At 36.3% G+C, this 16,943-nt stretch overlaps 6 protein-coding genes across 8 annotated transcripts; 3 read left to right on the top strand and 3 right to left on the bottom strand.

The window, feature by feature from the left end:
* On the bottom strand, positions 1-2,333 carry LOC108973488 (ATP-dependent DNA helicase 2 subunit 1). Its single transcript, XM_018940789.1, has 3 exons — positions 1,409-2,333; positions 129-1,357; positions 1-61 (listed from the first exon to the last, which is right to left on the bottom strand). The coding sequence occupies exons 1-2, from the start codon at positions 2,088-2,090 to the stop codon at positions 141-143; spliced, it is 1,899 nt and encodes a 632-aa protein (XP_018796334.1). The 5' UTR covers positions 2,091-2,333; the 3' UTR covers positions 1-61; positions 129-140.
* Positions 2,334-2,614: 281 nt separating this feature from the next.
* Positions 2,615-5,057, top strand: LOC108973489 (HIG1 domain family member 1A, mitochondrial). The gene is made up of 3 exons (XM_018940790.1): positions 2,615-2,869; positions 4,350-4,539; positions 4,852-5,057. The coding sequence occupies exons 1-3, from the start codon at positions 2,776-2,778 to the stop codon at positions 4,868-4,870; spliced, it is 303 nt and encodes a 100-aa protein (XP_018796335.1). The 5' UTR covers positions 2,615-2,775; the 3' UTR covers positions 4,871-5,057.
* Positions 5,058-5,859: 802 nt separating this feature from the next.
* LOC108973486 (60S ribosomal protein L3) lies at positions 5,860-8,823 on the bottom strand. 2 transcript variants are annotated; one of them, XM_018940787.1, is made up of 6 exons: positions 8,737-8,823; positions 8,336-8,528; positions 7,981-8,149; positions 7,229-7,364; positions 6,496-6,885; positions 5,860-6,293 (listed from the first exon to the last, which is right to left on the bottom strand). In XM_018940787.1, exons 1-6 carry the CDS (start codon positions 8,737-8,739, stop codon positions 5,943-5,945), a joined length of 1,242 nt encoding a protein of 413 aa, XP_018796332.1. In that variant the 5' UTR covers positions 8,740-8,823; the 3' UTR covers positions 5,860-5,942. The 2 variants fall into 2 exon arrangements, with proteins under 2 accessions (XP_018796332.1, XP_018796333.1); XM_018940788.1 differs by lacking the exons at positions 5,860-6,293; positions 6,496-6,885; positions 7,229-7,364 and adding an exon at positions 7,397-7,722.
* Positions 8,824-9,317: 494 nt separating this feature from the next.
* On the top strand, positions 9,318-9,809 carry LOC108973443 (28S ribosomal protein S33, mitochondrial). Its single transcript, XM_018940707.1, has one exon. It carries the CDS (start codon positions 9,426-9,428, stop codon positions 9,765-9,767), a length of 342 nt encoding a protein of 113 aa, XP_018796252.1. The 5' UTR covers positions 9,318-9,425; the 3' UTR covers positions 9,768-9,809.
* On the bottom strand, positions 9,800-11,202 carry LOC108973444 (armadillo repeat-containing protein 7). The gene is given in 5 exon segments (XM_018940708.1): positions 9,800-10,189; positions 10,191-10,507; positions 10,564-10,731; positions 10,789-10,933; positions 11,162-11,202. Coding segments are annotated over 4 exon segments (972 nt in total). The 5' UTR covers positions 10,898-10,933; positions 11,162-11,202; the 3' UTR covers positions 9,800-9,811.
* Positions 11,203-11,558: 356 nt separating this feature from the next.
* On the top strand, positions 11,559-16,437 carry LOC108973432 (protein CLEC16A). 2 transcript variants are annotated; one of them, XM_018940691.1, is made up of 13 exons: positions 11,559-11,952; positions 12,053-12,192; positions 12,272-12,420; positions 12,494-12,636; positions 12,702-12,788; positions 12,847-13,736; positions 14,003-14,005; positions 14,165-14,281; positions 14,346-14,804; positions 14,864-15,171; positions 15,234-15,502; positions 15,578-15,769; positions 15,828-16,437. In XM_018940691.1, exons 1-13 carry the CDS (start codon positions 11,750-11,752, stop codon positions 16,153-16,155), a joined length of 3,288 nt encoding a protein of 1,095 aa, XP_018796236.1. In that variant the 5' UTR covers positions 11,559-11,749; the 3' UTR covers positions 16,156-16,437. The 2 variants fall into 2 exon arrangements, with proteins under 2 accessions (XP_018796236.1, XP_018796237.1); XM_018940692.1 differs by lacking the exon at positions 14,003-14,005.
* Positions 16,438-16,943: the final 506 nt, after the last annotated feature.

Consider the following 16,943-nt stretch of genomic DNA (forward strand, 5'->3'; position numbering starts at 1 on the left):
TTTTTATTACATTTGTATGTATTTATGTACGATTATAATAAAATACGCTCTCTTAAAAAAGTATCTTTTTGTATTTATCTACAATTTTCGAAAACTATTACCGAAAACGCAGATTAACAAAAGCAAAGAAAAACAACAAATCAATCAATTAGTTCCTTCACTCGAGCAATCAAATCCTGCTTGATCATTTTTGAGGGAACCTGCACATCAAAATGTGTTTTCAAAATATCACGCAATTGGGCAGCAGTACAACTACCCAGCGTATCATTGCTCGCCAACTGTTGCACGTAGCTAAGTTGCTGCAAACTATCCGCATCCGCTTTAGGTATTTTAGGTGCATTTGCATTTGATGCACCAGTTGCCGGGCGCTTTTTTGCTACCTCAACATCATCGCCGAATATTTCGTTTATTCGTGGCAAGATTTTTGCAATGCGTTCATCCTGCCGCTTGGCATCCGGCATTCCACTCAAACCGGCATTGTCAGTTTTTATATTCAAAGCTAAAGCAAGTATATTAGATTGCAATGCCTCCACAGTTGGATCAACAAGAAAATTAGATTGGAATGTTGTACGCAATTTACTGACAACTTTTTCAAAAACTTTCACACCTTCTTCTGGTGAGTCGTTTTGCATGCTGTTCCAATTAGCAAAATCTATATTTCGTATGTGCTTGGCAAAAGGCAGATATACTATCTTGAAACCATCACCTGATAATAAGGGTTTGGACGTATCGTCCTCTGTAGCAGTACCCTCTACGGGTATTAAGGCAACGTAACGTGGAATTGATTTGCGTTTACGCATGAATAGGCAAATAGCCATTTTATCTCGCTCCAAACATCGTTCCCAAAGTGCCCGAAATAGACCTTTTGATCCCTTAACACCTTTCTCATCGGGATACATAAAGTTTTGTGGTTTATAATACCAATTTTCTGGCAATTCAGAAATCGGTTTGAAGCCAAGTAACATCATGCCGGGTGCATGCAAGTTTCGGACACGATTTATTTGCTCCGGTGTAATGCGTATTCTCATGTCACCCAGGTTAATCTCGTGCCAACCACCACTTTGTTTAACTACGTACTCTTCAGCAATTTCCATAGTTTCTTGRGACTGCTTACGCACCATAATAACACGCTTTTGTTGTACAATTGAATTGTCTTTCCGCAAAAGCCGCACTTTTCGTGGCATAAAACGAGCTTTGAAATATTTATAGTAGAGAGCTGATATCGCCAAATCTGGGCCCARCGACAATTTGAAATGACCCAACGATCGTCTTAAAACGTTTTGTCGCAGCTTACGATCAGATAATAGTGTACGTAATTCTTCGGGATTTTTTGGCTCAAAATCAGCAATATTTCCATCTGTAATAAAGTTATTATGAAATGCAACTTAAAAATAAATTTCTCACAAACCTTCAACCAGCGTTATAAATTCTTTGTAAAATGGCTCATAATCGAATTCATCAACCATAGGTATCACTTGAAACTCGATTTCCTTGCCTTCCAGATCTTTGGCTTTTTGTAAGGCTCTTTGATATAAATTTGAATTGGGAGGATGGGGAGTGGCTCTGTCAGTAAGATAAACCAATGTCGAAGAAACCAGATTATAGCCGGCGTTTTCAAATAGATTTATACACAAGCGTAGCATAACAGCAAAATCAGCTTGCCCGCCATTACCTGCGATACCATAGTTGGCCCCAAATTCTTGTTCAGCAGTTTCCATAAAGCGCAAGTAATGTTCAACTATTGATTTCGATAATGCGCGGAGTGGTAAGAAAACCGCGCAATTTTGTGGCAAAACAATATTATCCAAACTGCTAGCTTCATATGGATCCGGATTCATTTCAGTATTTGCAAATACAATACCAATTAAATCATTACTGTTTACAAGCAACCCGGATATTAATGCTTTACGCACAATATCCAGTGCCTCAGCAAATCTCTCATACTCTGCGTAGAGATTAGCGTCCACCACGAACATGAGCGCTTCCCGCCCTTTATARTTTGGCTTTGTCTCATCATCGTCATCTTCGCTGTCGCTAAGTAACACATCGATATTCGGATTCCAATTTAGATTTGAGCTGGAGCTCGCCATTGATAAGCCAGCAATTGTTTACTTGTAAATGTTGCTTTGATTGTTGTGAAATAATTAAAAAAAAAAAAAAAGCAATTCGCTAATATAACAAAATTGCACAGCCGGTTCTTCCGATAACAGTTCGATATAATCAACAAATTTTAGCCCATGACTATTTATCGAAAAACACGTCTGAAACAAGTGCTTCACTACACTCGTAAAGGAAAGGGATTTTAAACTGAAACTGCCTCCTTGTTCTTAACGCAAAAGTCAGGAACCATTTAAAATATTATTTGATAAAAAATATTTTTATATTAATCAAGTTGACTTTGTAAACTGAAAATAATCGATATCTATTTTATTTATTAATTATTACTGCAAAGATTTTTGTTTACAATATTTATCTTCAGGTTTAAGTTAAGTGCCGTTTCCTTTTGCATCTGCATATTGAAAGCATATTAACACATAAAATTTTGTATATTTGAACAAAAAATATTTCCATCTCTAAAAAAGTTTCGATACATATAAATATCCACCGATTGATTTTCAACCAATTGTTAATCGACCGTCGTCACGAGCAGTAATCGTTGGATTCAGTGGAAAAGTTTAAACATCCGAAAGTGCAAAAGTGTGCAAAAAAAGAAAAGTCTTACTAAACAAAAACGCTTGTTGCTTTCTCYAACACCACAAATATTAAACAGTGAAAATGAGTTCTAAATCGTATTTTGAGGATTCGCGCGACGAAAGCCAAGGTGGAAAACTGTCCAGAAAAATAAAGGATTCGCCATTCATGATTATTGGTAAATGGAGAAACCCTGAAGGTTTTACATAATTAATCATAGTTATAATAGTTACTTGCCACGACGACGWAGTAGAGATTGTTGGTCATGCCATCGGAAACATTTTAAACTAATTTTTTATATTTCATCTGTATTACAAATTAATTCGAAATAGGAAATATTTGAGACTGGCATTTGACCTTGACCATGCTTTGTGTCATACACGCATCGGGGAACGCCTGCAATTTTAATTTTTTTTCTATATTACACAACAACAATGTAATTGTGCTTGTATTTAATTACTATTATATTGTTTAAATCATACATATACTAAATGTATTTCCTATCTTAATTGAAAAAACTTTCAAACAAATTAATGCGCTATCATTTCCTGTGCGCCACTTTAAACATTCACTGAATATCGCTTCTCAACAATCCAATGATTGCAGACATGATCCTGCGTTCACTTTAATTTCTTCTTATAAGTGTTCAAAACCATATTGATCATCCTTCAAAATATATGTATAACAAATTTAATTGCTTGCCAATTTTGAAGAAGTCCATAATGATGATGTAATACTCATACTCGCATAATAGTGAGYATTAATATATTTCGATTCTTGAACAAAGTGCATAGCTTTTCAGTATACACTTATAAAGAAGATAATTGGGTAGTTTTAAATAATTTTTATTAAGTTYGCGAAAATTTGCAATTGTTGCTGTGCACTGTYYTTTTTTWTATGTTTTTTCTTTCGASTTAGCGTACACGCTGGCAGCTAATGCTCGAATTTTGAGCAATTCAYATGCGTCTTAGATAGTCCATATTAGTTAATTCAGGTATATGTTCATAGAGATTTCCTGTGTTTTYAATATTTTAATGGTATATGTAAATAGTTCGAAGTGCAACAAGTTCTYGTTATAAATATCCACGGAAGTAAAATTATTCCCAAATTTTTATGCCCCCACGATTACTATTTTTATATATGTTTGATGTATAAGTTTGCAGTGAAGACAGACTGGTTAAAAACAAAAACCGGAAGCTATAATTTATATCAATAAAGTGTTTGTAAGCACAAATTATCTGATRAGTATGTCGACTTCTTTGTCGTAATAGAATTGTCTCTTAAATTAAAATATGTCTTTATATGAGTGCAGGTATACCTATCATTTGGTTTTGAAGTGCACGTGTAGAAAAAATTGCGTTTGCCTCCCTGCCTCAAAACGCTTGTTGAGTGTGCGAGGTGCAAAATGAACTTATGTACATACATACATATATAATGTACATATGTATATAAATATAATATATCATTATTCACAAAAGAATGCGAAAAATAGTAATGAAAATTTCCACGAAATCRCACACTAGTGCATTTAAAAACTTGTTTATCTTTACAGCTGTTTCTGATTTTTTTTTCAATACACTTACAAATGTACGTCGCGTTTCTCTATTATATCATATTATGCGATTAACAACTGTTTTTCCATGAATTTATATTTGCAGGTTTGGCTGGCTTCGTAGCGGCTGGCATTATTGGTGCTTATAAATATAAGAACCGTGGCACAATGAGCACCAGTGTTTTCCTAATGCAACTTCGTGTTGCGGCGCAAGGAACCGTTGTCGGGGCGCTGACATTGGGTCTCGGCTATAGCATGGCCAACGAATATATATTTAACAAAACACCCAAAGAAAAGTAATGAATGCCAATTGATGATTATGTTATTTAAGAAATAGAGTTAAGAGAATAATGTAATCATACACATACACACATAAATATATRCATGTGCAAATTGTTAGTTACCAAAGCCACAAGTAGTATATATGTATATGAATTTTGTCAGATCACATGCATGTTCATAAATATGACAAATCGCCAATCAATTTACGCAATATACTTTATGTTTAATGTGTTATGTAACTCAGATTTATTTATTCACTCAATTTGTACTCTTTGTTAATTCATTTTTAATTTTATGTTTTTTTTCTTTCTCACTTTTTATTCCAGTACAAAACAGTCTCAATAAAAATAAACCACTTCTTTTTACATATACATATGTACAGATATTCAGAATAACAAGCGAAATGTGTGCATCAAGGATTTGCTGCAAATTCTTACCAAACTGAAATCCTCGTTAAGAGCTGGGACTCTCATACTATAACAGTTACATAACATACATACTAAATATTTTCATACATAATTTTTAGCTAAATGATACGTATGATAATTTCTCCAGGTTAAGCATAAAAAATAATGATGGATATGATAAAATCACTTTACTTAGGAATAATGAYGGCATTATATTGCCTGTGATATGCAAACTAATGAATACAAAGTTTACTGAACAGAGATGCTAAATAGTTAGTACTGTAGTTTTGTAATGTTGGAATGAACTATTTATAAAAAAATRCAAGAAACTAAAATTTTTCGTTGAACGATGTTATAAATAAACAAACGCTTATTTTTATGTATGATTATTTAAGTTAAATTTACTAAAATATGAAACAATAAAAGATGTAATAATTGATAATTAAAGAGTTTTTATCATCATAAACAAGTAACAAAGTTTCTGTTCCCTCCGCTACAACAACGTTGAAAAACCAATGCCATAGCTCTTTTACATTTAAAAAATTTCGTAGTTCCTCCATTAGGATTAAGATCCCAAATATAAAATGGTAACCAATTAGGGCGATAGCACCTTAGTTGGCTTCATTGCAAGTATGATTGAATTCACTACGTTTGGAGTCAGAGTAGCCAACACTAAAAGAGTAAACACACATACAGTTGCCAAGATGACGCATGCTGAATGTTACTGTCGCTGAAACCGCCCTGGCAACAGTGCACGAACCAATACTTATGACAAATATTAATCGGCACTATGTATTATCTGCGACAGTTAATTACTGATTGTCCTCTATTCTGCGAAATGACGTCTGAAATATTTTGTTTTCTTTTGCTTAAGATTACTCAGAACATCATCATTGCTATTGTACAGTAAATTAAAAGAAAAACTTWTGGTTTTTACTATTTATTTTATTTTATACCACAATCAATGTGGTAATGAAGTGTTAATACAATTAACAAACATAAATTTACATTTATGCGGTAGCCGAAGTGGTGGCAGCACCAGCGGCGGCAACCTCCTCCTTGATGCGATCCTTCTTGAGTGGACCCATGAATGCCAATTTGTCGGCYGGGGTTTGGAAACGACCATGACCCATCTTCGACGATGTGTCGAKGAACTTGAGTTTGATTTGTTCCAAAGCAGAGCGCTTGGTGTGTTTCAGCAAAGACTTGCGGAGTGTGAGCACACGCTTCTTGGAGCCAATGCAACAACCCTTGAGCATGACGAAGTCATTGGTGACTTCACCATAATGGGGGAAACCACCCATGGGTGTAATGCTCTTATCGGTCAAATCGTACTCGGTGGAGGCGTTATTTTTGATAACCTGTAATGTTCGGAAAATAATATTTAATTAGTGATTTGTTTAAAATTTTCACATACATATAATTCARCGTGTTATGCAATCAGTCCTATCATTTGATTATCATTTTGATATCAATAAAAAGTTTTGTTTGATGTCGGAACTTTATGAGTTTATCATCAAGGCARTCTAATAAAATCGAGAGCAATAAGAATTTTGGTCTTACCTTGCCGTCCTTGGTGTGGATTCCRGCACCGATGCGGTAAATCTTCTTGTTGATTTCGGTACGGTGATGGTAGCCCTTTTGACCGGCACGTGCGACGGTGAAGGACACACGAGATGGATGCCAGGCYCCAATACAAGCAACCTTGCGCAGACCCTTGTGCGTCTTGCGTGGCAATTTCTTGGTGTGCCAACGAGCAGTAACACCCTTGAAACCTTTACCTTTRGTAACACCAACGCAATCAATCATCTCATCCTGTCCGAAGACATTGCTGACTTGCACAGGTTTCTCCAAGTTCTCACGAACCCATTTAACCTTATCTTCAATAGAACCACCGTTCAATTGRATTTCCATGATATGGGCCTTCTTTTGGCGTTGCTTAATCAAACGGATCTAATTGAAGTGGAAAAATATGGCATTATAATATTGTAAGAATACATGTAAGTGTGATGAAATTTGAATTAGTACTGTCCGTGATATGGTTTAACTGTGCGGTTATCGCCTAAGCGGCTATGCACAGTTAGTGGAATATATCAAGGATCGCACCCGAAGGGCAATTTTTTCTGCGACGTTGCGGTTATATAACTGTGTATTGACCATCACAGCAAGACCGCCTTTTAGGAACACTACATCAGATACACCCATTCATCCGAAGACTGCAGTGTGCATCTGACGCCGTGAACCAAGGACGTCGCGTATTTAATGAATGACATGACTATATATTATTCGTAATTACCTGTGAATGAGCAATAACGCGGATRACCTTGCAGTAACGGAGCATCTTGCGGAAGTCATTTTCAATRCTCTTCTTGCCCAAATCAACTTCCCATTTCTTGCTGGATTTGGTGAAAGCCTTCTTCTTTGATTTGTACCTGAATYGAATCAGATTGCATTCATCAAATAYATATATCTACGCAGTTACGACGGACACCGTAAATGAGTGCATTTAGTGGAACAAATTTGCAGCCAGGGAGTTTTCTTTCAGCTCCATTGGGTGGGCGCAACACTCAACTTCTTTGCTATTGTGAATTTGACTGGCAAAAAAGAAAAAATGGAAGCCGACCTCATCGCAATTAAAGCGAGCGGAGATCTATTCTTCCATGCCGTGCTCACGAAATTTCACATATCAGAATACCAAAACCAAAAAAGAGTTGAACTTTYGGTAAACAATATGGCGCTCACACGACTTGTACAGATTTTAAAAGCTCTCTCAGCAAGCTGATCCAAGAACTTTAATTTTAAATATTCCTTTTAGTAATACTCTCATATGAAGCAAACAATATTTTTATAACAATTAAACAATGTAGATTTCTTTTAACTTTGATCAGAAGGAAGGCAGTCAGGGATGGTATAATTTCGTATCTTCAAAGTAGTCAGCTACCATCTATCATCATTTAAAGCAAAAGAAACCAACACGTGTTTACCAAATGATCTAATTCCACTTTACAATACAAACGTAATTTGATGTTATATTGAAACTTAACATACCAGTTCTTGTAGAAACGGCGGCGGCACTCCTCGGATAAATGCTGTGCCCATACATTGACGAGAGCACGGAGACCGTATGGAGTCTCAATGTAACCTACAGCACCAACAACAATCATTGGTGGAGTTTCCAAAACAGTTACGGCTTCAACAACCTCCTTCTTATTGATCTCTGCAAACGGAAAGAAGTAACGTTAGAAACACGTGTTCAGCTAACTTTTAAATAAATTTGCGGTAGAGAAATCAGTCCGCCCTAGTTATATTATAATCATGGATATCATTTGTGTTCTAACCATAAATTATTAACTTTTTATCATCATGGAAGTTAAAGGTGTGATATAAATAATTTCAAACTTACTGGATCCAGGACGGTCCGCTTCACGAACGATGTGGGTCATACCAGCTTTGTAACCAATGAAGCATGTTAAATGCACTGGTTTGCTGKCATCATCCTTGGGGAAGGCCTTAACCTTACCACGATGGCGAGCTGATCGCTTCTTGGGGTAGAACGCCATAGAGCCATGGCGAGGGGCGGAGAATTTACGATGAGACTACCAAAATATATTTGGAAAATTTATATTATAACAAAACTTAATAACGAACAATTTGTTGCAGCAAATTTAGAAACACGTGTACAAATGTGTTTAGAGGTTATGGATGATTTTGATTTTATACTTTTATTAACGACCAAATGATCACAAAAAACAACGYTAACCACTTTTACTTTTTCTTGCTTAAATTTTATTAAGAAAATCTTACCATTTGTCAGAAAAGTTTTCTACGCTTCCGATCACTTTGAGCGACGATGTCAGAAAGAAAGTGTTTGTTCGGGAAGTTGTAGAAGCAAGCTGCAGTTTCTTAACATTACAAACGAACAGTATTACACAGAGCGACATCTGTGATTTGACCTCTTAAACTTGTTGTCTGTTTGTACCGATTAGAAATACTGTTCAATATTTTTATTGAATGGAAATATTTGAACTCATGTATTGTAAGAATTAATCTGCAAACTTATAAGTTTTCATGTATAACTTTTTAAGCCATTTTTTAACTAATTAACTTTGTTTWACACGTCATAATTAAATGCGCAAACTTGGTGCAAGATAATCTCGGGTATATGAAATAATAAAATTGTAATAATAAGGTTCCTTTGCAAGTCAATAATGAAATTTTTCTATAAATATAATACAAAATTATCGAAAACATAGTTTTTTTTTACAAATTAAAATATGTAATATCATATAATATGATTTATTTATTTTATAATTTCTAAATTAAATATTTTKTCTGTTTTAAGTTTTTATTTGTAAGTCAATGCAAATCTGCCTGATCAGCTGATATCTGTTAGAAATGACATAACCAAAGATACTTTGATATAATTATAATAATAATTAGATTTTTCCTAAAATATTTTCATTTAAAGTTAAATACGCGATTTTTGGTCAACAATGGCATCGAACAAATATAATGAATTAATTAAGTTGGGTACACAATATGCACGTCGTATGAATTTCCTTTCMAATCGCATTTTCGGTGAAGTCGCGCGTACAACCAATGAAAAGTCGATGAAGGTAGTTCGCATGTTCGCGGAGGAGCCGGTCCATAAGCGCGATTCGTTAAATAATTGGTATCCCCGACATGTAGAGACACATATTCTCATGAAAAATCTGCGTGCGTAYGGCTTATTCCGTGATGAACACGAAGATTTCAAAGAGGAAATGAAACGTTTGAGACGACTACGTGGTAAAGCCGCACCAAAGAAGGGTGAAGGCAAGCGAGCGAAGAAATAGAGCAGCTCTGTTAATTTTTAAAAATAAAGATATTCTAAGTTATATCATTGTTTTATTAAAAGTTTAGCTTCGCCAATGAAAACAAGTTCCTCATCCTGTTTACACTCATATTCCACTAAAGCAATTTTGCGTTCATTAACCAAACGAACAGTAATATTTACAGCTTTGTCAACACGGCATGCATTAGGAAATCTAAACTTTTGACTTAAAACAATAGTACCCGGCCCAGGTATTTGTGAACCAATTATGCCAGCCACAATGGCATTGAGGAAAGCACCATGAACTTTACGTTCGGTTATTGATGTCTCTGTAGAATGTATAGGATTATAATCGGCGGTAAGCGTAGAAAATTGATCTAGTTCTTCCTGTGTGAACCTTTTTACTACAGTAATCTCTCTACATTTCGTCGCTACTTGACTATTGAAGCGTTTTAAAAGTTGCGAGTACATTTTTGAAATCTTCTACCTCCTCTATACGCGATCCAAAATCTTCACAAAACAGTGTCGCGATATTCTTTACTCTCGGATCTGTGCTTTCGTTTCGTAGTTGTGTAATTTGTTTTATCAAGCTGGGTATAGCAATTAAAGCTTTCTGTTCTTTTGTACAAAAGTCAGCTGTGAGTAACTGATATAACAGAGCTATGCAATTAAGCTGTATGTCGGCTGATTCCGTTGCGTGAAGCAGGTTGTTTATTTGAGCGAGGATCTCTAAATTTGTAATAAATTGAAATGCTACAGGATCTAAGAAATAGAAAATATTATAATGTTTTCGCCAGCATTATCAAAAGTAGTATTACCTAAGCATATGTTGCAATAACCGGCAATAGCGTGTAACTGTAAACGCTCATTTGGACCCTTCATGCAATCTTCAAACACGTCTAAGGTACCAGATTCTTTTAGATACCTCCAATTTATAGGATCATAAGCAAAATTAGCCAAATTAGCAGTCACTTGTTCCTTGGCCTCTAGGAATGCAAAAGTAAATTGCTTAAAATGTTCTCAGCTATTTGAAAATTTCTCACCAATGTTTGTAGTGGTGTGATATTCTTCTACCAGATGTTCAATGTAATCAGAACGTGGGATTCCTTTCTCAGGTGTGCGTCTTTTCAGATGTGCATGACTAGAAAACATGGTATCCTTTAGCTACGAAGCTATAGCAATCGGCATCTGTAAAATTTTGCATTGGCAGACAATAATTAATGTAGTCATATGTATACATACATATGTATATAGCACTTAAAATGGGGCAACATTATGGTAACGATAATGCTATTGCGTTGGTGACACAAATGTGGGAATATTGATACTAAATTTGAATTTTAAAATTTTTACACCCATAGTATTCTAATATATTTATAAATCCTATCATATAAAAAATATTTTTTATTTGTTTACTTTTTGAGCTATTTGAGTATTTGCTTGTCCTTGCACAGTGCTGCCCCCTATTTTTTTTTTCGGTAACCAGAATCTGAATTCAATATAACCTCAAAGAGTATTTCCCAATTGTGGCCTCAGAAAATATAATTTTTTTAAAACTATAATAAACATTAGCAAACCGATTGTAGATAGCAAGTTCGGAAAATTAATTAAAAATAATTATTTTATTTCCAAATGTATAATAAAAAAACTTAAATGCATTAATATCTTGTAGTTTTAATTGAATGTTATATGCTAACATATAATAAATTTTATAAATTTACCTGCGCCGAGTAAATGTTCAACGGCGCCAAAAATGATATTGCGATCATATGTTACTGACAGATTGTGGCAACAGCAGGTGCCAATATTTTGTTCAACCGTCAACGTAGAAATAAAAAAGTGTATTTTTTCTTTGCGTATTAGATGAAGCAATTAAAGGCTAAAGTGAAACGTAATTAAATGACAAATTCGTAAAAAAGTATTATRCACTGGAAGAAGATACGGAAATCTCAGATATAATTATACTAATTTGATATTTTGATAAAAAAAGGAAAGGAAACAAAAATGTTTCGTAGTAGAAGTTGGTTTGGTGGAAACTGGAACCGCCCAAAGAATCGTCTTTCATTGGAACACCTTAAGTACCTGTACAGTATATTRGAGAAGAATACCACTGTTTCCGAAAGCAATCGTGGTTTATTAGTGGAGTCGCTGCGMTGTATTGCAGAAATACTCATCTGGGGTGATCAGCATGACTCTTCCGTGTTTGAGTGCGTAACGAAATTATTTTGCATTTACATATGTATATRCTATAGATTTGTGTACAAAGCCAGTGGGAAATGGTAATAAATCATTTTACTTTATTTGCAGTTTTTTCCTTGAGAAAAACATGCTGTCCTACTTTTTACATATAATGCGCCAAAAGAGCGGTGGCTCAAGTTTTGTTTGTGTGCAATTATTGCAAACATTAAATATTTTATTTGAAAATATACGAAATGAGACATCTTTGTGTGAGTAASAATGCTTGAGCAAGCATAACATAAATAAGTGGGTCACAAAAATTATTATTTTTTTGTTTGGTTTTTATAGATTATCTTTTGAGCAACAATCATGTCAATTCTATAATTGTACACAAGTTTGACTTTTCTGATGAAGATGTAATGGGTTATTACATTTTATTTCTAAAGACGCTCAGCCTTAAACTGAACACGCATACCATACATTTCTTCTATAACGAAGTAAGGATGAAATTTTTGATATATAAAAATTATTTGAAAAAAAAAAAAAATAATTTTCTATATTGTTTTCTAGCATACCAATGACTTTCCACTATACACAGAGGCTATTAAATTCTTTAATCATCCAGAATCTATGGTTCGAATAGCAGTCCGCACGATTTCGTTAAATGTATATAAAGTACAGAATGCCAGTATGTTGAGGTTTATTAGAGACAAGTATGCACTGAAGAAATTCAAAATAAATGGAATTGTATAAACTGTGTWTTTATGTGAAATTACAGAACCGCCGCGCCTTATTTCAGCAACTTAGTATGGTTTATAGGCAAGCATATTTTGGAATTGGACACCTGCGTAAGAACTGACATTGAGTAAGTGATTACTTTTAAACTTCTGGTAATAAAAAAATAATCAAATTCCTTTATGCAGTCATCAGTCTAATCAGAGGCTTTCAAACTTAGTCGCAGAACATCTAGATCATTTACATTACCTGAATGATATTTTATTACTCGAAATAGATGATTTAAATGCCGTACTTACCGAACATCTGTTACACAAACTATTCGTACCGCTATATATTTTCTCACTCACGCCTGCGCCGCCGCCCACATCACTCGCAGTGGTCACACAAAATCTCGCAGCCGTCTTAAATCGTCCCGTAGATATTGATATACAAGAAATCAAYAATCCACGTGTTTCGTCAATTGTCGCATTATACTTGCTGTCGCTGGTATTCTTAGTTATCACACATGCACCGCTGGTACATGCGCTCGCCTGGGTAATACTCAATGGAGATCACAGTGTGTTTAAAGAGGGCGCTGCTGAAATATTAAACGCCTACGTAGAGCACCGTTTAGCAGTTGTACCTGGGTTTGGGGAGCCACGTGAAAGCTTAGAGCAAGCATTGGAGACGGTCGGTGCCAATTCCACGAGCCACAGCTACGATACTGACAACTTACATAATACATTAGAAGCACCAGCTACCGCGAGCAGTGCCCGAGAAGTAGCTGGAGCAAATACCGCAGAATCCACGTCCAATACAGCAACAACAGAAGAGCAATGTGCAGAAAGCGGTATGTGTGGGATTTCTATGGAGACCGCTAGTGCCGCGGCACAAGCTGTATTAAATAACGCCAAATTGGCCAACATCACCGACGAGGAGAAGGAAAAAATACAAAAGCTGGTGCAACCAGCGCGTGCATTTAACGAGTTGAATCGTCCATTCTTGGAAATGGTACTGTCGGCCTTGGATTGTACGGAGAATGATTATCTGGCACTTTTGTCCTTATGCCTAATTTACGCAATGGCTTACAACAGGGGTGAGTGTTTTAGCTTTTTATAGGTTATTAATTAAAATACGGGCATTTGACCACAACAACAATTTGCCTATATTTTATTACGTGTTCAACATGGTAGTTTGCATTCATTTAATCGCCTTTTAACAAACGCTAAATCAACTTACTAATGCACTTATTGTCCGTCATATTTTCTACTTTTTCATTTGTAATGCTATCCATTCCAAAATAAACTCGAATGGTGATGTGTTTCTCACTACTACTATATGCTTCATAAACCAACACTGTAGATGGTATGTACGATGCTCAGTTTCATTGTATATATTATATGTATGTATGTATGTATATGCATTTGTATATTTCATCAATTTAATATTTTCATACATAACTAAATTTGCACGCAATTTTAACTAAAATATCTCTTTCCATTGTTTTTTCTCGTGCGTGTGTAGGTGTCAAAAACGATTGGTTCGAACAGGTTCTCTCCCAATCGGCCAAAGGACCGTACAGCTACAAAACTGAGCTGATAGAACGCTTGCTGCACATTATTACGTTATCGAATCAGCCTTGTATGGAATTGAATGCATTTTAAATACAACTTTTTCTAATATGTATTCTTTTCACCACCCACAGCCTGCCGTATACGTCTCATAACCATTGAGATTGCGCTACAGCTGCTGGTCACCTTTACGAAACCCTGTACGGACGACGCTTGCATTACAGAGGCGCAGCGTGATGCACTCTTTTCCGCACGTAACCAGTCTATGGTGGTGTTGCGTAATTTCTATAAGTCTGAAGATATTTTTCTCGATCTGTTCGAGGATGAGTTCAACGAGATGCGCAAGACAAATTTGAATGTCGAATTCCTCTGTATGGATTCGACGATACTGCTTCCGCCGACCGGCACCCCGTTAACCGGTATAAATTTCACGCGTCGCCTGCCCTGTGGCGAAGTAGAGAAGGCACGTCGCGCCATACGTGATTTCTTTCTGCTACGCAAAACGTGCCAACAATTTCTGAATGAAAAAGAAACGTTGCTGCCGTTAACCAACGCAATGAATCTCGTGCAAGTGGATAATGTGCTCGATTTAAGTAAGCGCCTTATAAATTGGAATTTTGTTTTATCAGTTTCAATGAGTTTTTGAATGTAGATAATAGCGATTTAATTGCCTGCACTGTAATCACTAAGGAGAGCACAAAACAGCGACGCTTTCTCGTCATCGATTCACTGCAGCTAATACTCGTGGAACCAGATGCCAAACTGTTGGGCTGGGGTGTCGCCAAATTCGTTGGCTTCCTGCAGGATGTCGAAGTGGTGGGCGATAAGGACGACTCGCGCTGCCTGCACATTACGGTACACCGTGGCGGCGCGACGCACAATCGTACACCGSTGCTGTCGGCGAAATTCCTCTTTGATGATCACATTCGTTGTATGGCAGCGAAGCAAAGACTGACCAAGGTGCATTATACATTTCCATAATTTCAGTATTCTTTTTTTTTAAGAGTTTTTTGCTTTTTCAGGGCCGCAGCAAGGCGCGCCAGAAGAAAATGTATCAGATCGCGCAGCTAATTGAAATGCCCGGCCAAGTGATTGACTCGCCCGTGTATGCGGTGGCTGGTCTACGCGCGGGCAGTGTTGCCAGCAGCAGTTCGCGTTCCTCGCGCGACCATCGTCCCATACTGACGACGACAAACCGTGTGCCCGGCTTTGCRGCGGCTTTAAAGCGCGACACCACTAGCGCTGGCGGCGTGTGCCGCATTCAAATGGCACAGAATCGCTCTATTGAGGGGTTAGTGTTAGTTACTTTTTCCCCACTTATATTATACATACATAATCACAATTATTTTTCATTCACTTTGTTTAGCATACGAAATGAGAGTGCCGGCCGTCCGCGTCGACGCAATTCCAATTCCAGTTCACATTCGTCGACGTCGCAAAATCGCGATGCCAACTCATCACCGGGACGTGAGCATTCGCCGCGCAGCTCGCGTGATAATTCACAAAGTCGCAGCGCAACACGTTCGCGTGACAACAGTCCGCGCATGCCCAGACCGCGGTAAGCATTTCATGTCATATTAAAGCTTTAATRYATTAAACGCAACTTTTTATTGCAGTTCTGAGGAGATACCGCTCGAGGACTTTCAACATTCGCGCAACAACAGTCCCCACTCGCGTGCCAATTCTTCACATCTTAATACACCGACGCGTGCGCATACGCCATCACGTGCGCTAAATTACGAGCCGATTGCTATAACGGTGCATAATGGCACACCGCACGACACGCATTCCCCAGCGCCGCTTCATGCCACGCARCTGAACGGTGTTCCCATTGCCAAAGAAGTTCTAGTACCCGTCGCCAGTTCCGAAGAAACTTCGTTCATTGGCAACGAGGAAGCYGCAACGAGTGAACAACGGCGMCGCGGCATTATYGAAACAGYATAAAGCGATTCCAAATTAATTTTTCCGTTTACATAAAGAACAAATTTAATAAWAATAGTTTTTTGTTTGAAATCACGAACTTGTTGTACATACATACATATGTGGTGAAGAAAGAGGTTTTTGAAATTTGATTTATCCACGTATACTTTTCTTGAGTGAAAAATTGCTTTCCGTGTAACTTGGTTTTAGATATTAAGCACMTCATGTTGAATGGAAATTGTGGCTAATCTTAATTGTATTTGATGACATTAAAATTAATTAAAATTGCGGGTTTGTTAAGTCTTATGAGCTGACTTTTATCATAATAGGGGCAAATACTAATTATGTAGTTTATGAATAACAGAAAAAATAAAGTTAAATTACTTGTTTAAACTAAACTGGGTAATGCTTGTTGTAATTTTTGTGTRTGTAAAAGGTTTTAAAAGACACTCAAAATGTGTTGTGATTCCAGTGGCGGGAAATATTGTCCCAAAAATGTTGGAGAATGCCGTCGCGTATAAATCTGGGTCCACTGTAGTTACATAAACTCTGCAGGACAGTTTGAATGTTACAACTAGGGTTGTCCATACTGTTTGCTTTGTTCTCCCTATATTGTTTGTCTATAAAGGATATAAAATTAACGACTTCTCTACTTATTTGTTATAACGTAACTTGGCATGGATTCTATATTTCAATAAAACTTAAATAAATTTATTGCCAAATGGTTGAGAAAAATAATTTGGTTAAAAAATTACAATATCGTAAAAAATAAAAATATCGTTAAAATAATAATACCAAAGAAAATATGTTTT

Source organism: Bactrocera latifrons, unplaced genomic scaffold (genome assembly GCF_001853355.1).
Source record: "Bactrocera latifrons isolate USDA-ARS-PBARC rearing strain unplaced genomic scaffold, ASM185335v1 scaffold_48, whole genome shotgun sequence".
NCBI lineage: Eukaryota > Metazoa > Arthropoda > Insecta > Diptera > Tephritidae > Bactrocera > Bactrocera latifrons.

Excerpts from the sequence above, each read along its gene's own strand:
- LOC108973489 (XM_018940790.1), top strand. The coding sequence starts at position 2,776 with ATGAGTTCTAAATCGTATTTTGAGGATTCGCGCGACGAAAGCCAAGGT. Across the intron at positions 2,870-4,349 it reads TTCGCCATTCATGATTATTG|GTTTGGCTGGCTTCGTAGCG; the intron begins GTAAATGGAGAA and ends TTATATTTGCAG.